This window comes from Oncorhynchus tshawytscha, linkage group LG12 (genome assembly GCF_018296145.1).
Source record: "Oncorhynchus tshawytscha isolate Ot180627B linkage group LG12, Otsh_v2.0, whole genome shotgun sequence".
Taxonomy (NCBI): Eukaryota; Metazoa; Chordata; class Actinopteri; order Salmoniformes; family Salmonidae; genus Oncorhynchus; species Oncorhynchus tshawytscha.
The window spans coordinates 41312948-41336154 of NC_056440.1; the positions used below are offsets into that span (position 1 = coordinate 41312948).

General features: G+C 43.7%; 1 protein-coding gene across 1 annotated transcript in view; it reads right to left on the reverse strand.

The window, feature by feature from the left end:
* Positions 1-23207, reverse strand: part of LOC112263307 (mediator of RNA polymerase II transcription subunit 27) — a 106504-nt gene that overhangs the window by 32852 nt on the left and 50445 nt on the right. The window contains exon 4 of the mRNA XM_042330667.1: positions 20140-20233. Within this exon, the coding sequence (XP_042186601.1) occupies positions 20140-20233 (94 nt within the window). The remainder of the gene's footprint in view (positions 1-20139; positions 20234-23207) is intronic.

A 23207-nucleotide genomic window follows, 5' to 3' on the forward strand; every position in this document is an offset into this window, starting at 1 on the left:
TGTAGTACGGTATCTAACAGTAAGACCTAAAAGTAAAACTGGTTGAAGTACAGTAGCCGGAAAACGTAATATAGATGGCGAAACAAAGTAAAGTAAGATCGATTGAGGGAACAGGTCCGCAATGACCCGAGGTACATGTGCACTACCAGAAATAAAAATAGCTTAATAATTGAGGTCTGTGAGGAATGGCCGAAAGGTTATTTGAGGGATGGCCGAGAGGTTATTAGAGCAAGGGATATAAATAGATGTGAGATAGGACGGTAATTCTATGCGTACAAATAACTTGAATGGTCAATTAACAAGAGTGAATTGACCATAGATCTGATTCAAAAGACAATACTGAAATAAAGTCCAAAACGGAGAAGAGGCGAGAGATTTAAATTAAATGAAACGCGGTAACCTAATTATAGATCCAAAATTAATGGATTTGAATCAAATTAAATAAGATAGACCCAAATTAATAGTAAGAACCCAACATAATCAGGTTAAAATTGGAAGTAAAGGTTCTAAGGCATGTGGAGAACCCATGGGTGATGAACGATATATGAAGGTTAAGAGATAGCAAAATACACATTGAGTGTGAGCCCACATATAGGGAGTAGTGACATGCACATGAATAGTTAAACACATAGGAGTAATTTAAATCAGAATTTTAAAAGCACACACATAGAATAAGGAGATAAATACACTGCTCAAAAAAATAAAGGGAACACTTAAACAACACAATGTAACTCCAAGTCAATCACACTTCTGTGAAATCAAACTGTCCACTTAGGAAGCAAATGGAATAGACAACAGGTGGAAATTATAGGCAATTAGCAAGACACCACCAATAAAGGAGTGGTTCTACAGGTGGGGACCACAGAACACTTCTCAGTTCCTATGCTTCTTGGCTGATGTTTTGGTCACTTTTGAATGCTAGCGGTGCTTTCACTCTAGTGGTAGCATGAGACGGAGTCTACAACCCACAAAAGTGGCTCAGGTAGTGCAGCTCATCCAGGATGGCTCATCAATGCGAGCTGTGGCAAGAAGGTTTGCTGTGTCTGTCAGCGTAGTGTCCGGAGCATGGAGGCGCTACCAGGAGGCAGGCCAGTACATCAGGAGATGTGGAAGGGCAACAACCCAGCAGCAGGACCGCTACCTCCGCCTTTGTGCAAGGAGGAGCAGGAGGAGCACTGCCAGAGCCCTGCAAAATGACCTCCAGCAGGCCACAAATGTGCATGAGTCTGCTCAAACGGTCAGAAACGGACTCCATGAGGGTGGTATGAGGGCCCGACGTCCACAGGTGGGGGTTGTGCTTACAGCCCAACACCGTGCAGGACGTTTGGCATTTGCCAGAGAACACCAAGATTGGCAAATTCGCCACTGGCGCCCTGTGCTCTTCACAGATGAAAGCAGGTTCACACTGAGCACATGTGACAGACGTGACAGAGTCTGGAGACACCGTGGAGAACGTTCTGCTGCCGGCAACATCCTCCAGCATGACCGGTTTGGTGGTGGGTCAGTCATGGTGTGGGGTGGCATTTCTTTGGAGGGCCGCACAGCCCTCCATGTGCTCGCCAGAGGTAGCCTGACTGCCATTAGGTACCGAGATGAGATCCTCAGACCCCTTGTGAGACTATATGCTGGTGCGGTTGGCCCTGGGTTCCTCCTAATGCAAGACAATGCTAGACCTCCTGTGGCTGGAGTGTGTCAGCCGTTCCTGCAAGAGGAAGGCATTGATGCTATGGACTGGCCCGCCCGTACCCCAGACCTGAATCCAATTGAGCACATCTGGGACATCATGTCTAGCACCACAGACTGTCCAGGAGTTGGCGGATTCTTTAGTCCAGGTCTGGAAGGAGATCCCTCAGGAGACCATCCGCCACCTCATCAGGAGCATGCCCAGGCGTTGTAGGGAGGTCATACAGGCACGTGGAGGCCACACACCACTGAGCCTCATTTTGACTTGTTTTAAGGACATTACATCAAAGTTGGTTCAGCCTGTAGTGTGGTTTTCCACTTTAATTTTGAGTGTGACTCCAAATCCAGACCTCCATGGGTTGATCAATTTGATTTCCATTTCCATGTGATTTTGTTGTCAGCACATTCAACTATGTAAAGAAAAAAGTATTTAATAAGAATATTTAATTCATTCAGATCTAGGATGTGTTATTTTAGTGTTCCCTTTATTTTTTTGAGCAGTGTATATCTATCAGTCAGAAGTGGAGTGGAGTTTATCATAACTGCCATTGATAAAAGTCAGTACTGTGTAGCCGTCTTCATCGACCTGGCCAAGGCTTTCAACTCTGTCAATCACCGCATTCTTATCGGTCAAACTCAATAACCTTAGTTTCTCAAATGACTGCCTCGCCTGGTTCACCAACTTCTTCTCAGAATTCAATGTGTCAAATTGGAGGGCCTGTTGTCCGGAGCTCAGGCAGTCTCTATGGGGGTGCCACAGGGTTAAATTCTCGGGCCGACTCTTTTCTCTGTATACATCAATGATGTCGCTCTTGCTGCTGGTGACTCTCTGATCCACCTCTACGCAGACGACACCATTCTATATACTTCTGGCCCTTCTTTTGACACTTAACAAACTTCCAAACGAGCTTCAATGCCATACAACACTCCTTCCGTGGCCTCCAACTGCTTCTAAATGCTAGTAAAACTAAATGCATGCTCTTCAACCGATTGCTGCCCGCATCCGCCCGCCCGACTAGCATCACTACTCTGGACGGTTCCGACCTAGAATATGTGGACAACTACAAATATCTAGGTGTCTGGTTAGACTGTAAACTCTCCTTCCAGACTCACATTAAGCATCTCCAATCCAAAATTAAATCTAGAATCAGCTTCCTATATCGCAACAAAGCATCCTACACTCACGCTGCAAAACCCTCGTAAAACTGACCATCCTACTGATCCTCGACTTCGGTGATGTCATTTATAAAATAGTCTCCAACACTCTACTCAGCAAACTGGATGTAGTCTATCACAGTGCCATCCGTTTTGTCACCAAAGCCCCATATACTACCCACCACTGCGACCTGTATGCTCTCGTTGGCTTGCCCTCGCTACATATTCGTCGGCAAACCCACTGGCTCCAGATCATCTACAAGTCTTTGCTAGGTAAAGCACCACCTTATCTCAGCTCACTGGTCACCATAGCAACACCCACCAGTAGTACGCGCTCCAGCAGGTATATTTCACTGGTCATCCCCAAAGTCAACACTTCCTTTGGCTGCCTTTCCTTCCAGTTCTCTGCTGCCTATGACTGGAACGAATTGCAAAAATCACTGAAGCTGGAGACGTATATCTCCCTCTCTAACTTTAAGCATCGGCTGTCAGAGCAGCTTACCGACCACTGTACCTGTACACAGCCAATCTGTAAATAGCACACCTAACTACCTCATCGCCATAATTTATTCATCTTCTTGCTCTTTTGCACCCCAGTATCTCTACTTGCACATCATCATCTGCACATCTATCACTCCAGTGTTAACACTAAATTGTCATTATTTTGCCTATATGGCATATTTATTGCCTTACCTCCCTAATCTTCTTCATTTGCAGACACTGTACATATATCTTTCTATTGTGTTATTGACTGTACGTTTATGTGTAACTCTGTGTTGTTGTTTTTGTCGCACTGCTTGGCTTTATCTTGGCCAGGTCGCAGTTGTAAATGAGAACTTGTTCTCAACTGGCCTACCTGGTTAAATAAAGGTGAAGAAAAAAATAAATAAATAAAATGGAAACAGGATGCACCCGAGCTCAATTTTAAGTCTCATAGCAAAGGGTCTGAATACTTATGTAGGCGCTAAAATACAGACCATATGCTTCAGGCTCTGTGTCTATCCAGTGAAATGGAACAGAAGAAAGCTGTGCGCTCACACAGAGGCACAGGTGCATGTACGCTTATACTAGGAATTGGTCTACAGGTCTCATTCCTGAATAACTGTTGACAGATTATGTCTGACATATTCACAACCACAATGGTCAACACAATCGTTCAGTCTAAGACCTCTCTCTACACTCAGGCCTTCTCCGCTGCATCTTTCATGAAGGTTTCAAACTTGTTTGAAATAACTACAAATGAGACTGACTACCTAGTCGGCTGTACTTTATACGTTTCCAAAGTACTTTCCTGATGCCCAGACTAAAAGTATGGCCCTGGCAGGGCTCCAGTAGCCAGTGGGTAGAGCAGAGCTCCACCCAGGGCGCCAATGAGCAGGCCTAGTGTGGTTAATTAGGAAAAGTGAAAGTGCATTTCTGTCTATGGCTGCAGCATAGGCTCACAGATGGTGGTACGTTTTATTTAGCAAGAGAGTGGGCAGCCGAGCACATATAGTAGAGAGCAGAGCACACAACAAATTGGAGACGCGATTAAAAAGTGAAAGTTTCCAAGCAAGAAGTGGATGTGACTGACATCCTCTATGGTCCTGTTAGATAAAAAGAGAGCCGACACGCTGAGATGGAGAAAAAAAAGAGAGAGTCAGAGAAAGAGGAAAGTCGGCCTTGCAATAAAAGGCTCTGCAGTTTCCACGTGCTATCTCCGCAGCACACGTCACAGACACAGAGGCGCTCATAATTCAAGATCCCAAACTATAGCCCACTGATATGTCACCTCAAGGAATGAGGTTTATGAAGTTGTGTGGTTGTGGGCAACAAATGGTAGGAAAAAAAACACCAATTCCCCTTCCTCTTGACAGTTAATAATAACAATGCCACTGTGTGACACTAGGGGGAGGGAATTGTTGAAGGTGAATCAGTTCCTTCTTTGAACTGGTGAAATAACAGTGAGAGGGATCACTTGGACTTATGATAGAAACCCCTCCACTATTTTAGATCTCCATTTCATTCAGTAGGAATTAACATTTTTTAAATCACCAATGCCCATCTGGCTGCCAAGTTCAGACCACTCCATTGAGATGTATTGGTAAAAGAATACAGTGACAAATTCTGCTACACTACATGACCAAAAGTATGTGGACACCTGCTCTTAGAACATCTCGTTCCAAAATCATGGGCATTAATATAGAGTTGGTCACCTCCTTTGCTGCTATAACAGACTACACTCTTCTGGGAAGGCTTTCCACTAGATGTTGGAACATGGGCCTAGACCGAACCATGACAAACACCCCCAGACCAATATTAGTCCCCCACCAAACATTACAGTTGGCACTATGCATTGGGGCTGGTAGCGTTCTACTGGCATCCGCCAAAGTCAGATTCGTCAGTCGAACTGCCAGATGGTAAAGCTTGATTCATCACTAAAGAGAACGCATTTCCACTGCTCCAAAGTCCAATGGCGGCGAGCTTTACGCAACTCCAGCCGATGCTTGGCATTGCGCATGGTGATCTTAGGCTTGTGTGTGGCTGCTCGGCCATGAAAACCCATTTCATGAAGATCCCGACGAACAGTTATTGTGCCGACTTTGCTTCCAGAGGCAGTTTGGAACACAGTAGTGAGTGCTGCAACCAAGGACAAGGAGGGGGGTGTGAGCGATGGGAAATGTGCAACGGAAAGGGGGGTGAAAACACTACGTCGGGTACAGCAGCAAAGCAAATTGGTGCTGTGGAGTCGTTGCAGAAATGGCAAAACGTCATCTAGCGACAAATCAAGGAGCCAATAGCAATTGTCACTGAAAAATAGGTGGCAACACTACTCCCTGCCCTGACCTCAGCGCCTGGAGGTTCTCTCCTCCTCAGCATTAAGCTAGTCAGAGGATATTCTGTCAATATTCCACACATGGAGCAGTGCCAACCCGCCCCGCTCCCCTTACATACCGCCCCTGGACCGGGTGTTCCGTTCCGCTGCAGCGACCCTGAGGTGGGAAACAAAGTTTTTTAATTTGGATCGATATCCCAACAAGGTCAATTAATGAGCCCCATGTACAGCACCTCTCAAAGGTGTCAAAAGAAGCAACAAACAACTCGGAGCTTCAAAAACGACTACCAAGATGCAGTGAAACGTTGTTTTTTTAACGTTCTTATCTTTTAGATTTCAGTATTGTCTCCGATGGATCATCAGTGATATGATCTGACAGACAACATTGCTCTATTTGACAAAATACAAGAAATAAGAAAAGGTTATGGATGGGATTTAGGTAAAATCTAATGAATAGCCTATAAGGTTGCCTGAATAGTGAACATAGATGATCTGTACATTTAACTCATGCTTACAGAAATTCTGGAGGCTTACGCTGCAGGGAAAAGAGAGTGAGAGAAGAGTGAGATCGGGATGGCTGGGGTGTGGCTGATGAAGGTGTCACCCAAAGCACTAATAGCTTCAAGCACCAGCCCCAATTAACACTGCATCCCTCTCGCTACTGACACACTTCACAAACAGCCGTTATCACACAGCTGGACAGAGAACGTGTGAGTGGGTGACGTGAGAGAGAGCGCGAGTAACAAAGCACACACATGGCCAGGAAGACACATTTCAGTAGAATCCTTTCAGTTGTACAACTGACTAGGTTTCCCTTTCATTTTCTACTATAGGTTATCGTAAGAGATCCTCTACGCCAGTGTTCCCCAACTGATTTTAGTTGCAGAGGATAAGAACCCCCCCGTTTTCTGATTCTTATTTATTTTTTGGGACAAACTAAAAACACCAGCAAATAAGTTCCAAGTGATTTTAATTGTATACATTTGTTCCAATGTGTTACCACTCAGACTACAAATTATTTAGAATTATGTTCCGGCCCCCTGACCATCCGCTCAAGAAAAATCGGCCCGCGGCTAAATCCATTTGATCATCTCTGCTCTACGCTATTGATATCCCTCTGCAGAATATACTTTCTTCAGCTGTCACGTTTCACAACAGTACATGACATCCCTCTCCTAGGATCATATTATGTGGAGAAAAACAAAGGCAGATGTAGAGCATCACTTCATTCCTTCAAGGACAAGCCCCCCCTACCCCTACAGGCAAGCCTTAAGTTGTGTTCATCATTTTCTGTTACAGTAGAAAACATTTGGCGCTTTTGGAAAGCTAACCTCATATTCAAAACCATCTGATACTGATGTGCATTGTATTCTGACTGAGGGGCGACGCATACATTATCGAGGCAAGCGCATTTCTAATTCCAATCAACAATAAACCACTGAGAAAATAGACAAGTTATGACTGCTTTAACAGCGGCCAAACACACACATATGGTGATTGTTACAACACTAACAGTCCATTAACAAATGCATCTGCAAGAAACCTACATTCGGGTTGCTTGTAATTAATTGACAATGCACACGGTAAGTGTTGGTGTTCTTTGAAGATCTGCAGTGCCAGTGATGGTGGTGGTGAGGTAATGAGGCCTAGGTGTACTATGGAGGCCAGGACTGGGAGTAGAGCTGGGAGCTGCCAGCCTGCCAACTGGGCCATCTGTGAGCCAGTGCCCCGTGGGTGTGAACCAGTGAACGCCCACTGTTGGGGATGGAGTATGTCTAATCTTCCTGTCTCTCTCCGCTGCCAGCCTCTCTCTTTCTTACTCTCCCTTTCCACCCCTCTCTCTTTATCCTCTCATTTCTGTTTTTGCATGCCCAATAGATTAGAGTTGTGGCGCATGAAGTGCTCTTAGCATCATTTGAGCCAAGAGGCAGGCGTAAGTGGAAGGTCAAAGTGCATGCTGAGTGCTGACAACCTGGTGGTCATGATGAAAATGGCAAGTCTGACCAGAGTGCTTTTCATCACATCACTAAGTCAGTAGAGGCACCGACCTGGAGAGACTAGTGTTGTCACGATACGAACATTTTACTAACGATACCAGTCCAAGCATCACGACACCAAGTAGTATGGCAATACAGCAGGGGAAATGTTCAGTGGCGTAGCATCTTGTTCGTCCTGTTCCCGGGATGCTTTACGTCATTTTCTAAACGTTATGCATATGTTCTACCAAAAAAGAAGAAGATTTGAAATGTTACGCATAGACTGATCTTCATGTCTTAAAGTAATGATGGACTGTCGTTTCTCTTTGCTTATTTGAGCTGTTCTTGCCATAATATGTGACCCGATTCAAGAAACTAGGCATATGTCACAAGTCACGACTTCAGCTGTTTGAACGTAAAACATTTTTTAAATCAAAATGCATTTTTTTTTGGCAGAGATGCCTTCTCGAACATGTGAACTTTCATGTGCCTTAACATCAAACTTGTATGCCATCTGTAAATACGAATAATATTGTTAAATTACGAGCGCAGTTGGTTTAGCCACAGAAAACGTGAGCAACCATCCCACTAGCCATGATTGGCTGAGATAATGAGTGGGCTGGACATGCCGAGAGAGGAGTTTGGATTGGTCTGCCATATATAGCACGTGTCTGTATATTGGAGCTGGTCAGTATATCTAGGTAATCATGTCTAACGCACATCTTTTTTTCCATATACGTAACATTGCAAAAATCAGAAACTGTCTGTCCAAAAATGATGCAGAAAAATTAATCCATGCTTTTGTCACTTCTAGGTTAGACTACTGCAATGCTCTACTTTCCGGCTACCCGGATAAAGCACTAAATAAACTTCAGTTGGTGCTAAATACGGCTGCTAGAATCCTGACTAGAACCAAAAAATTTGATCATATCACTCCAGTGCTAGCCTCTCTACACTGGCTTCCTGTCAAAGCAAGGGTTGATTTCAAGGTTTTACTGCTAACCTACAAAGCATTACATGGGCTTGCTCCTACCTATCTCTCTGATTTGGTCCTGCCGTACATACCTACACGTACGCTATGGTCACAAGACGCAGGCCTCCTAATGGTCCCTAGAATTTCTAAGCAAACAGCTGGAGGCAGGGCTTTCTCCTATAGAGCTCCATTTTTCTGGAACGGTCTGCCTACCCATGTCAGAGACGCAAACTCGGTCTCAACCTTTAAGTCCTTACTGAAGATTTATCTCTTCAGTGGGTCATATGATTGAGTGTAGTCTGGCCCAGGAGTGGGAAGGTGAACGGAAAGGCTCTGGAGCAACGAACCGCCCTTGCTGTCTCTGCCTGGCCGGTTCCCCTCTTCCCACTGGGATTCTCTGCCTCTAACCCTATTACAGGGGCTGAGTCACTGGCTTACTGGGGCTCTCTCATGCTGTCCCTGGAAGGGGTGCGTCACCTGAGTGGGTTGATTCACTGATGTGGTCGTCCTGTCTGGGTTGGCGCCCCCCCTTGGGTTGTGCCATGGCGGAGATCTTTGTGGGCTATACTCAGCCTTGTCTCAGGATGGTAAGTTGGTGGTTGGAGATATCCCTCTAGTGGTGTGGGGGCTGTGCTTTGGCAAAGTGGGTGGGGTTATATCCTTCCTGTTTGGCCCTGTCTGAGGGTGTCCTCGGATGGGGCCACAGTGTCTCCTGACCCCTCCTGTCTCAGCCTCCAGTATTTATGCTGCAGTAGTTAATATGTCGGGGGGCTAGGGTCGGTTTGTTATTCGGTGTACTGTGTGAATCTAAGTGTGCGTTCTCTAATTCTCTCTCTCTCTCGGAGGAGGACCTGAGCCCTAGGACCATGACCCAGGACTACCTGACATGATGACTCCTTGCTGTCCCCAGTCCACCTGGCCGTGCTGCTGCTCCAGTTTCAACTGTTCTGCCTTATTATTATTCGACCATGCTGGTCATTTATGAACATTTTAACATCTTGGCCGTGTTCTGTTATAATCTCCACCCGGCACAGCCAGAAGAGGACTGGCCACCCCACATAGCCTGGTTCCTCTCTAGGTTTCTTCCTAGGTTTTGGCCTTTCTAGGGAGTTTTTCCTAGCCACCGTGCTTCTACACCTGCATTGCTTGCTGTTTGGGGTTTTAGGCTGGGTTTCTGTACAGCACTTTGAGATATCAGCTGATGTATGAAGGGCTATATAAATACATTTGATTTGATTTGACTTTTTTTTTTTAAGTATTGAGTAGTAAAACTGCATAAACCTAATGTCAAGTTAAAGTGTACTGTTAGCTAGCTAACGTTAGCTGGCTGGCATGCTAGCTAACGTTATGTGTATGCTCTCCACTTTCTGGAGGACCGCGTTTTGAAATCAGTGAAATTTGAGTATGATAGCTAAGGAGATGGAGAAAACACAAGTCTGGATTACATCTTCAAACTAAGGGCAACCATGCATGGCATCCGACAAGAGACTCGTCCAACCATGTGTACTTATAAGATAGTCTAGCTAGCTACATTTTCAGATATTACACGTTTCTAATTGACAGAAAGTGGTTACATTTCAAGTGTACGGTTAGCTAACTAACGTTAGCTGGCTGGGTCGCTAGCTAACGTTATGTGTATGATCTTATTCTTCGTATCTCAGATACATTTGCTTGATTAGTTATAGCAATAGAACCTGGTTGGTTAGCCACCTGCAGATTCATGCCGGGTAGTAATGTCATGAGTTGTGATTATGGTCCATTGTTTAGCTAGCAACATGTCTTAACAAAAGACTCCACTCTAATTTTGACCAAGTATTTTAATTTCAGGTTAGTGTACTGTTAAGCTAGATAGCTAACGTTACGTCATGCATTGGAATTCATTGTTTACATAGCTAGATATCAAGTTACATTTCTTAACAAAAGACTCTTCTGCCAGAGAGCAGAATAACAGATTCATTTTTGAACGCTCAACACCCTTTTGAATATGTCCGGTGTCAGTAAAAGTCGGCAACAAAGCGTAATTCAATTGTTGCCAGCAGCACAGTTACAGTCACCAATGCTCTGGACAACATGAAAACTGCCTAACCAGCTCTGCTAGGGGGTGTAAAATGGTCAGAGTGGAGTGTTCTCTCATTATGTGTCTGGAAGGAGCTAGCCAATGTTAGCCATTTAGCTTGACTGTCGTTGTGAGGCCAGAACCTTCGGAACAACGCTACTTATTGGCCAGAGTGTCCAGTGCGCACTCTGAACGCCAAACGCTCTGTACTTACGAACGGAAAATCTGACAGCGCAGTTGCAGTCACCAACGCTCTTGATAACATAACACGGCCTGCAACGAAAACATGCGGTCTCTCCTTCACTGCAGCCGAAGTGAGTAAGACATTTAAGCGTGTTAACCCTCGCGAGGCTGCAGGCCCAGACGGCATCCGCAGCCGCGCCCTCAGAGCATGCGCAGACCAGCTGGCCGGTGTGTTTACGGACATATTCAATCAATCCCTATACCAGTCTGCTGTTCCCACATGCTTCAAGAGGGCCACCATTGTTCCTGTTCCCAAGAAAGCTAAGGTAACTGAGCTAAACGACTACCGCCCCGTAGCACTCACATCCGTCATCATGAAGTGCTTTGAGAGACTAGTCAAGGACCATATCACCTCCACCCTACCTGACACCCTAGACCCACTCCAATTTGCTTACCGCCCAAATAGGTCCACAGACGATGCAATCTCAACCACACTGCACACTGCCCTAACCCATCTGGACAAGAGGAATACCTATGTGAGAATGCTGTTCATCGACTACAGCTCGGCATTCAACACCATAGTACCCTCCAAGCTCGTCATCAAGCTCGAGACCCTGGGTCTCGACCCCGCCCTGTGCAACTGGGTACTGGACTTTCTGACGGGCCGCCCCCAGGTGGTGAGGGTAGGCAACAACATCTCCTCCCCGCTGATCCTCAACACTGGGGCCCCACAAGGGTGCGTTCTGAGCCCTCTCCTGTACTCCCTGTTCACCCACGACTGCGTGGCCACGCACGCCTCCAACTCAATCATCAAGTTTGCGGACGACACAACAGTGGTAGGCTTGATTACCAACAACGACGAGACGGCCTACAGGGAGGAGGTGAGGGCCCTCGGAGTGTGGTGTCAGGAAAATAACCTCACACTCAACGTCAACAAAACTAAGGAGATGATTGTGGACTTCAGGAAACAGCAGAGGGAACACCCCCATCCACATCGATGGAACAGTAGTGGAGAGGGTAGCAAGTTTTAAGTTCCTCGGCATACACATCACAGACAAACTGAATTGGTCCACTCACACAGACAGCATCGTGAGGAAGGCGCAGCAGCGCCTCTTCAACCTCAGGAGGCTGAAGAAATTCGGCTTGTCACCAAAAGCACTCACAAACTTCTACAGATGCACAATCGAGAGCATCCTGGCGGGCTGTATCACCGCCTGGTATGGCAACTGCACCGCCCTCAACCGTAAGGCTCTCCAGAGGGTAGTGAGGTCTGCACAACGCATCACCGGGGCAAACTACCTGCCCTCCAGGACACCTACACCACCCGATGCTACAGGAAGGCCATAAAGATCATCAAGGACATCAACCACCCGAGCCACTGCCTGTTCACCCCGCTGTCATCCAGAAGGCGAGGTCAGTACAGGTGCATCAAAGCTGGGACCGAGAGACTGAAAAACAGCTTCTATCTCAAGGCCATCAGACTGTTAAACAGCCACCACTAACATTGAGTGGCTACTGCCAACACACTGTCAATGACACTGACTCTACTCCAGCCACTTTAATCATGGGAATTGATGGGAAATGATGTAAATATATCACTAGCCACTTTAAACAATGCTACCTTATATAATGTTACTTACCCTACATTATTCATCTCATATGCATACGTAGATACTGTACTCTATATCATCGACTGCATCCTTATGTAATACATGTATCACTAGCCACTTTAACTATGTCACTTGGTTTACATACTCATCTCATATGTATATACTGTACTCGATATCATCTACTGTATCTTGCCTATGCTGCTCTGTACCATCACTCATTCATATATCCTTATGTACATATTCTTTATCCCCTTACACTGTGTATAAGACAGTAGTTTTTTGGAATTGTTAGTTAGATTACTTGTTCGTTATTACTGCATTGTCGGAACTAGAAGCACAAGCATTTCGCTACACTCGCATTAACATCTGCTAACCATGTGTATGTGACAAATAAAATTTGATTTGATTTGATTTGATAACCAGCTCTGCTAGGGCGAGTAATGTTCAGTGAGCTTTTCTCTCCCTCTTAGATGTCTGGAAGTAGCTGGCAAGTTAGTACAGAATGCTCGGATTAACCCTTAAAGAGATGGGTGGGGCTAAGGCTTAAAAGGGTGTGGACAATGCTGAATGGGAGTAGACAGAGAAAGGGCACTCCAATAGTAGCACCAAAACATTGAAAGATGGTTTTCTCAAAAGTGATTTGACAAGTTGATCAACTTTCAAAGCAAAATTACTTTCCCATTGTTTCCTCAAATACCGTGTATGATATACCATCTTGTAGCTCTGAGTCTCTACTTTTATCCAATGTAAAAAACACAACTTGAAATGTTGCTACAGAAGACCGAATCCAGGCGGTGAGTCACACACAGTTGAAGTCGGAAGTTTACATACACCTTATCCAAATCAAATGTATTTATATAACCCTTCGTAGATCAGCTGATATCTCAAAGTGCTGTACAGAATACATTTCAACTCAGTTTTTCACAATTCCTGACATTTAATCCTAGTAAAAATTCCCTGTCTTAGGTCAGTTAGGATCGCCACTTTATTTTAAGAATGTGAAATGTCAGAATAATAGTAGAGCGAATTATTTATTTCAGCTTTTATTTCTTTCATCACATTCCCAATGGGTCAGAAGTTTACATACACTCAAATAGTATTTGATAGCATTGCCTTTAAATTGTTGAACTTGGGTCAAACATTTTGGGTTTGGTGATGGCCACTCCTTTACCCTGACTTTGTTGTCCTTAAGCCATTTTGCCACAACTTTGAAAGTATGCTCGGGGTCATTGTCCATTTGGAAGACCCATTTGCGACCAAGCTTTAACTTCCAGACTGATGGTCTTGAGATGTTACTTCAATATATCCACAACATTTTCCAATCCTCATGATGCCATCTATTTTGTGAAGTGCACCAGTCCCTCCTGCAGCAAAGCACCCCATAACATGATGCTGCCACCCCCATGCTTCACGGTCGGAATGGTGTTCTTTGGCTTGCAAGTCTCCCCCTTTTCCCTCCAAACATAATGATGGTCATTATGGCCAAACAGTTCTATTTTTGTTTCATCAGACCAGAGGACATTTCTCCAAAAAGTACGATCTTTGTCCCCATGTGCAGTTGCAAACTGTATTCTGGCTTTTTTTTACGGCGGTTTTGGAGCAGTTGCTTCTTCCTTGCTGAGCGGCCTTTCAGGTTGTCGATATAGGACTCGTTTTACTGTGGATATAGATACTTTTGGACCTGTTTCCTCCAGCATCTTCACAAGGTCCTTTGCTGTTGTTCTGGGATTGATTTGCACTTTTCACACCAAAGTACGTTCATCTCCAGGAGACAGAACGCATCTCCTTCCTGAGCGGTATGACGGCTGCGTGGTCCCATGGTCTTTATACTTGCATTCCATTGTTTGTTCAGATGAACGTGGTACCTTCAGGCATTTGGAATTTGATCCCAAGGATGAACCAGACTTGTGGAGGTCTACAATTTTGTTTCTGAGGTCTTGGCTGATTTCTTTTGATTTTCCCATGATGTCAAGCAAAGAAGCACTGAGTTTGAAGGTAGGCCTTGAAATACATCCACAGGTACACCTCCAATTGACTCAAATGTCAATTAGCCTATCAGAAGTTTCTAAAGCCATGACATAATTTTCTGTAATTTTCCAAGCTGTTTAAAGGCACAGTCAACTTGGTGCATGTAAACTTCTGACCCACTGGAATTGTGAAACAGTGAATTATAAATGAAATAATCTGTCTGTAAACAGTTGTTGGAAAAATTACTTGTGTCATGCACAAAGTAGATGTCCTAACCGACTTGCCAAAAACTATAGTTTGTTAACAAACAATTTGTGGAGTGGTTGAAAAACTAGTTCTAATGACTCCAACCTAAGTGTTTGTAAACCTCCGACTTCAACTGTATGTACTTGGATTTACCAAATAGGGCGATCTTCTGTATACCACCCCTGCTTTGTCATAACGCAACTGATTGGCTCAAATGCATTAAGGAAAGAAATTCTACTACTTATCTTAAGGCACACATGTTAATTGAAATGCAATCCAGGTGAATACCTCTTGATTCTCCAAGTGCAGTCACAAAAACTATTAAGCACTATGATTAATCTGGTTCTCATGAGGATCGCCACATGAATGGAAGACCCAGAGTTAGAGATACCAGAGTTACCTCTGCTGCAGAGGATAAGTTCATTAGAGCTACCAGCCTCAGAAATTGCAGCCGAAATAAATGTTTCACAGATTTCAAGTAACAGACACATCTCAAAATCAACTGTTCAGAGGAGACTGTGTGAATCAGGTTTTCCCAGGCGAATTGCTGCGAAGAAACCACTACTAAAGGACACCAATAATAAGAAGAGACTTGCTTTGGCCAAGAAACACAAGCAATGGACATTAGACCAGTGGAAATCTGTCCTTTTGTTTCCAACCGCCATGTCTTTGTGAGACGTAGAGTAGGCGAACGGATAATCTCTGCTTGTGTAGTTCCCACCGTGAAGCACGGAGGTGGCAGCGTGATGGTTCTTTGCTGGTGACACTGTCTGTGATTTATTTAGAATTCAAGGCACACTTAACCAGCATGGCTATTACAGCATTCTGCAGTGACACACCATCACATCTGGTTTGCACTTAGTGGGACTATCATTTATTTTTCAACAAGACAAAGACATAAAACACACCTCCAGACTGTGTAAGGGCTATTTGACCAAGAAGGAGAGTGATGAGTGCTGCATCAGATGACCTGGCCTCCACAATCACCCGACCTCCACCCAATTGAGATGGTTTGGGAGGAGTTGGACCGCAGAGTGAAGGAAAAGCAACCAACAAGTGCTCAGCATATGTGGGAACTCCTTCAAGGCTGTTGGAAAAGCATTCCAGGTGAAGCTGGTTGAGAGAATGCCAAGAGTGGGTTGTGCCATGGCGGAGATCTTTGTGGGCTATACTCGGCCTTGTCTCAGGATGGTAAGTTGGTGGTTGAAGATATCCCTCTAGTGGTGTGGGGGCTGTGCTTTGGCAAAGTGGGTGGGGTTATATCCTCCCTGTTTGGCCCTGTCCGGGGGGGGTCTCCTGACCCCTCCTGTCTCAGCCTCCAGTATTTATGCTGCAGTAGTTTATGTGGCGGGGGGGCTAGGGTCAGTTTGTTATATTTGGAGTACTTCTCATGTCCTATCCGGTGTCCTGTGTGAATTGAAGTATGCTCTCTCTAATTCTCTCTTTCTCTCTTTCTTTCTCTCTCTCTCTCGGAGGACCTGAGCCCTAGGACCATGCCTCAGGACAACCGGGCATGATGACTCCTTGCTGTCCCCAGTCCACCTGGCCGTGCTGCTGCTCCAGTTTCAACTGTTCTGCCTGTGATTATTATTATTTGACCATGCTGGTCATTTATGAACATTTGAACATCTTGGCCATGTTCTGTTATAATCTCCACCGGCACAGCCAGAAGAGGACTGGCCACCCCACATAGCCTGGTTCCTCTCTAGGTTTCTTCCTAGGTTTTGGCCTTTCTAGGGAGTTTTTCCTAGCCACCGTGCTTCTACGCCTGCATTGCTTGTTGTTTTGGGTTTTAGGCTGGGTTTCTGTACAGCACTTTGAGATATCAGCTGATGTTCGAAGGGCTATATAAATAAATTTGATTAGATTTGATATGAAGAGTGTGCAAAATATATTTTGATTTGTTAAACACTTTTTAGGTTACTACATGATTCCATGTGTTTTATTTAATAGTTTTGATGTCTTTACTATTATTCTACAATGTAGAATAATAGTAAAAATAAAGAAAAAACATTGAACAAGTAGGTGTGTCCAAACTTTTGACTGGTACTGTATATATATTTTTGTTGCCTGTGTTGCATGTTATTTTGCCATTATTACATGTCACATATCAGTTTGAAAACAATGTAAAAAATGTAAAAATCATTGAGTTAATAAAACTGCATACAAACGGTCTCTTTTTTGCTTTCTTGAGTAAGGCAGCTCCAAAATGCAGGTTTCAGCCTAGATCAGTGCTTTCTGTGGTGGTGGGGCAGCCAGTGGGATATGCAGAGCGCAGGAGTTCGTAATGTTCTCTAGTTGCGCTATGATTGGCTCAGTGTTCTGTCACTCATAAGGAACACTACGTCACTGCAAAATCTACAGGGAGAGCTCATCTACGGGGAGAGCTCGAACATTCAAGCCCCTTGGTTGCTGCCATAGAGTTACATTAAAAGTGCCCATCCAAGGCAGCTCAAAGTCATTGGCCATAGATCTACCATAGCTTTGATTGGACTGATCATGTGAACATCACACTTTCAAAATCTTAGCTAGCAAGCAGTCATCGTCATGAATCACGTCGACAATCTACTGGCAAATCCTTTTCAATCCTTGTCATAGAGAAATTATAGATATAACGTATGTTTGCTAATTACAAGTTGGAAATCGCAAATCCAACAATGAGTGGTTTGGAAGGAATCAGTGGCTAACTGCAAGTGTTGCAAAGCAACCACTAGCCTGCTTTTCAGCATGACTTCTGCCGCGTTCAAAACAAATGCAAACTCAGAACTGGGAAATCTCAGACTTCAGTGAGTTGAAGAGAACTGGGAACTCGGAAAACTGTGAAAATACGTTTTCAATGGTCATCCAACTCTTAATTCCAAGTTGGTTGTGTGCTTAGGGTCATTGTCCTGTTGGAAGGTGAACCTTCACCCCAGTCTGAGGTCCTGAGCGACACTCTGGAACAGGTTTTCATCAAGGATCTCTCTGTACTTTGCTCTGTTCATCTTTCCCTCGATCCTGACTAGTCTCCCAGTCCCTGATTAGTGGAGTGCTGCAGAGATGGTTGTCTTTCTGGAAGGTTCTCCCATCTCCATAGAGAAACTCTGGAGCTCTGTCAGAGTGACCATCAGGTTCTTCTCCCCCGTTTGCAGAGTTTGGTTGGGTGGCCAGCTCTAGGTAGAGTCTTGGTGGTTCCAAACTTCTTCCATTTAAGAATGATGGAGGCCACTGTTCTTGGCGACCTTCAACGCTGCAGAAATGTTTTGGTACCCTTCCCCAGAACTCTGCCTCGACACAATCCTGTCTCGGAGCTCTACGGACAATTCCTTCGACCTCATGGCTTGGTTTTTGCTCTGACATGCACTGTCAACTGTGGGACCTTAAATAGACAGGTGTGTGCCATTCCAAATCATGTCCAATCAATTGAATTTATCACAGCTGGACACCAATCAAGTTGTAGAAACATCTCAAGGATGATCAATGGAAACAGGATGCACCTGAGCTCAATTTTGAGTCTCATAGCAAAGGGTCTGAATACTTATGTAAACAAGCAATTTCAAGCCATATTTTGTGCATGATTTTTCTGACATGAAATTGTTTAGTGCAAATCCAACTGTTGTATTCTAGGTACAGTACATGAAAATATGGAGCTGACAATTTGTAGGCTAATTCAAAATGTCAAAAATGTTGGGTGAAGAGAGATTTGTACAACAATGTTTGCAAGTCAATTTATTTTAACCTATGTTCCCATTCATTGCATTTTACATGCAGGCCTGTGTATTTTACAGGAAGGGAGCTATAATCGTCAATGTCATGATGTCCAGTTGCTAGAATATTACATGGGAAATTTATGCTTAGTGTATCATTTACAATGTTATAATGCGTGTTACTGGTGATTTCTATCTTTTGGTGGGCAAATTTCACAACTTAATTTACTCAACACATTCACAAATGGTGGTTTTGATCACAGTTTTGAGGTTTAGGTTGATTGATGTTCATAGCTAGCTAGCAGCACAAGCAACCAAATCTCTCTTCAGCCACCATCAACACCAACATTCTCTGCAATCTTTCTCCAGGCCATTGACCTTATGATTTTGTCTCTGTATTCTAGCAAAGCGACATTATATAGAATTTGAAAACCAGACACAGCGATGATTGGCTTTCCACCATCTTTATTGGTTGTGCATGCCCGGAACTAATGACAGGTGGAACTATGTTTCAAGAACAGAAGATTTTCAAGCAAACATCTGCTCCACCTGTCGTGTGCAATTTGCATAAAGTAGAGAAGAGCTGACTTTGCGCACTGCTCCAATGTATCAAATGTACATGTAACCAAAGAAGACTTAAGGGTCTGCATCCCCACTCGCCATCATGGCTAAATTATATTTAAAAAACTGATGGAAGAATAGATGCACAGGAAGAGTGGACGGAGAGAAGCAGGTGAGTGATAGCTGGAAGGGGATGTGGCTGGCTGATCATAGCTGCCGTACGTGAGATGTGCGTGACTTTTGAAGTGGACATTTCTCGCCTCGAGTTTAATAAGAATAGTTGTTGCTTAAAAAAATGCAACTGAATTTATAAACAAAATTTACTTTGTAACATTTTTATAACAGGCGCCAGTTTGGTTTCTTTAGACTTGTATGTCCGAAATATCTGGTAATATCATATGAAACGGTACTACAGTATTCTAAAACGTTGGTATCGTAATGATCATAACGTTTTGGTACCGTGATATTACTGTGGTACCAGTATACCGTGCAACACTAGGAGACACACACCTGTCAGTAATATGTGGACATGATTTTGAACATAATCATCATGGTAGGGCATTTTCTGTGGTAAGAGACAGTAAAGAAGAGCAGCTGTGTAGTTCTGTGGTATGTTTCTGTAGAGCAGCGCTCCACCACACATCCCAGGGAACCATGTTAATAATTACAGGTAGTATTAATATTTAACACGACAAGTCTTCTTTGAATCCTTAAGCACTTTGTTGAAATAAAACTTGGAGCAAAGCAGAGCTGAGTGAGAAGCTATTGTTGGTCAGACGATTGAAGAGGTTTCTCTATATTCTACCTCTTGCATGAACACAAATCGTACAGTAAGTACCCTTTCATCTGCACTGGACATGACAATCATTGGTCAAGAAACTCAACCCAGTTCCTCCATCATGGTTTTCTTGTCAAAGAATGTACACATAATAATAGCTCAGAAGTTTTGTATCTTTTGGCATTCATGGTTAGCAACCTGCACTTGGCCAGGGCACCCACCATCCCGCTATCCGATGGAGGAAAAACTGCATGCATATCTTGCATTTCAGTGCTCTTTTGTGGATATTGTTGACACCATGCAAATATCATCTTGGTCAGCTTGTTTATATATTTATATTGGGAGGTGCCCTCCAAATTTCAATAATTGTTCAAATGTTGAAAGTGAGCAAAGCAGAATGTTTTCAAGCAGAGAAGTGTTGGATGCCCGGTGGTGAGGAGGAATCTTACCAGAAGTACTGCCGATGTCCCATTGGGTCGGAAGAGTTCAATCGACATGTCTGGGAACATCCGGCCGATCCTCGATATCACGTCATCCACATACCTGGAGGAGGAGAAAGTCAATTTTTGCCTTTTGGAAATGAACAACAAACAGGTTTCAAACTACAGCAATCCACAGTCCTAGAAAAGCAAAATGTCCTGCTGTGTTATTGACGTGTAGAGTCTAAACGGTTTAGGTCACGTTTCTTTTCTTAACAAATATTTTGGATGATTTACACCTGAAATTATTCAACATCTGAAGCGCAGTTGAATCAATGTTTTCCTCATGTTAATCAATGGTTTCAAAGAAACAAATTCCCAACTGATTAACATTAGTCTGATAATACTAATGACCCACATCAGCCACTCACCCATCCCTAATCAAACAAACACGTGACGCATGCACTCACACACACTTCTAACTCTGTACATAATAGTAGCCTTACTGGCCAGGCTACTCTGTCATCTTGTAGGATCCTTGCTCCTTTAGAAGGCACACGACAGCAGCAGCAGCTCTCACATCAATGCCACAGATAGACAGACAGTCATGGCTCCGAGGGACAGACACTGAGCTTTAACAGGGTTTCTCAGTCTGGTTGACCCCCATACCTCCCAAACATCAATCCACTTGCACCCTTAAACCTTTGCCAGGGGGACCCTGTTAACTGTCAGCGCTGCTAGGGATCATTTTTAACCTGGACTGCGAGGACACAAGTGCTTGCATGCTAATCGAAATATAATGAGAATCTTGTTAGCCATGAGCCATCGACAGACCTAAGGATGTCATTCAAAATAGACATGAAAAGAAAATCTCATATTAAGAAGGACTTTAAAAGTCATACAGAAGTCAAGAGACCCACAATTACGTAATTACCATTTTTGACCAACAAGTACAGAAGTTCACTGGTGTGTTCTCGCACACCGTAAGCACATGCACATCAAACTTTAGGTCTACATTCTCACTATGTGCATTGGGATGAACATAGGCAGTAGAGTTGTTAAATAGAGATTCAGAACTCTCAATTGCCGGCCACTGTAGGGTGCCAGACTGCCAGACAGTTACACGACAAGACTTGTTCTTACATTTAGCTGCTTAATAATTCATCTTGAGAGTGAAACTCGTTTAACAACACAAAACAACACATTTTCACGGATTCAAATCAGTGTAGTAAATTCAAATCTCCCTAGGCGTTGAAGAACCTACTTGGCATTCTGGGCTAGGAGTTCCAAGTTCCAGTTCCAACCAAACTGAGATATTTAAGCCTGACCAAAACATCCCTGGTACATGGATCAACATTGAGAACTTCAGTGTAACTACCCTGTACAGAAACAACTACCTCCATTTCTTAACCTTAGAAGAACAACACTTGGATGGATGGCTGCATCCAGTCTCCATGTAAAAGTTCACTTCCCTAAGTCAAACCCTGCAGCATGGGGATACTCATTTAGAATAAGCCTAAGTACTTGTTATGAAGCTGCTCCTTAAATACAAAACGTGGATGGGGTTGAGAGTGTCAAATACAGATATCTTTTTGTTCTAATACTTGTCATCCTTTTGCTTCTTCTTAATCTCACTGAACACTAGACTACACATAGAAGGGCACTGGTCTGCATTGCGTTTTCTCTTTGAGCCTGTAAGTTTGTAGGCAAAATGAAGATATGGCATAGGGGAGGTGGATGGATGTTTATTGAGACTACGGGTGATATTTCGTGTCCATATCATATCTCATAACTTTTCTTAAACTATTTTGGAGATCATTATTTATGTGTATTGGGAAACTGTGAGCTCTGCCATGGCTGTAGTGCTCACAACTAGAGGTCGACCGATTAATTGGAATGGCCGATTAATTCGGGCCGTTTTCAAGTTTTCACAACAATCGATATTTTTGGGCGCCGATTTGCATATATTTTTTTTATACCTTTATTTAACTAGGCAAGTCAGTTAAGAACACATTCTTATTTTCAATGACGGCCTAGGAACTGTGGGTTAACTGCCTCATTCAGGGGCAGAACAGCAGATTTTCACCTTTTCAGCTCGGGGGATTCAATCTTGCAACCTTATAGTTAACGAGTCCAACGCAATAACGACCTGCCTCTCTCTCATTGCACTCCACAAGGAGACTGACTGCCTGTTATGCGAATGCCAAGGTAAGTTGCTAGCTAGCATTAAACTTATCTTATAAAAAACAATCAATCATAATCACTAGTTAACTACACATGGTTGATGATATTATTAGATATTATCTAGCGTGTCCTGCGTTGCATATAATCTGACTGAGCATACAAGCATACAAGTATCTAAGTATCTGACTGAGCGGTGGTATGCAGAAGCAGGCGCGTAAACATTCATTCAAACAGCACTTTCGTGCGTTTTGCCAGCAGCTCTTCGTTGTGCGTCAAGCATTGCTCTGTTTATGACTTCAAGCCTATCAACTCCTGAGATGAGGCTGGGGTAACCGAAGTGAAATGGCTAGCTAGTTAGCGCACGCTAATAGCGTTTCAAACTTCACTCGCTCTGAGCCTTGGGGTGGTTGTTTCCCTTGCTCTGCATGGGTAACGCTGCTTCGATGGTGGCTGTTGTTGTTGTATTGCTGGTTCGAGCCCAGGGAGGAGCGAGGAGAGGGACGGAAGCTATACTGTTACACTGGCAATACTAAAGTGCCTATAAGAACATCCAATAGTCAAAGGTTAATGAAATACAAATGGTATAGAGGGAAATAGTCCTATAATTCCTATAATAACTACAACCTAAAACTTCTTACCTGGGAATATTGAAGACTCATGTTAAAAGGAACCACCAGCTTTCATATGTTCTCATGTTCTGAGCAAGGAACTGAAACGTTAGCTTTCTTACATAGCACATATTGTACTTTTACTTTCTTCTCCAACACTTTGTTTTTGCATTATTTAAACCAAATTGAACATGTTTCATTATTTACTTGAGGCTAAATTGATTTTATTGATGAATTATATTAAGTTAAAATAAGTGTTCATTCAGTATTGTTGTAATTGTCATTATTACAAAAAAAAAAAAAAAA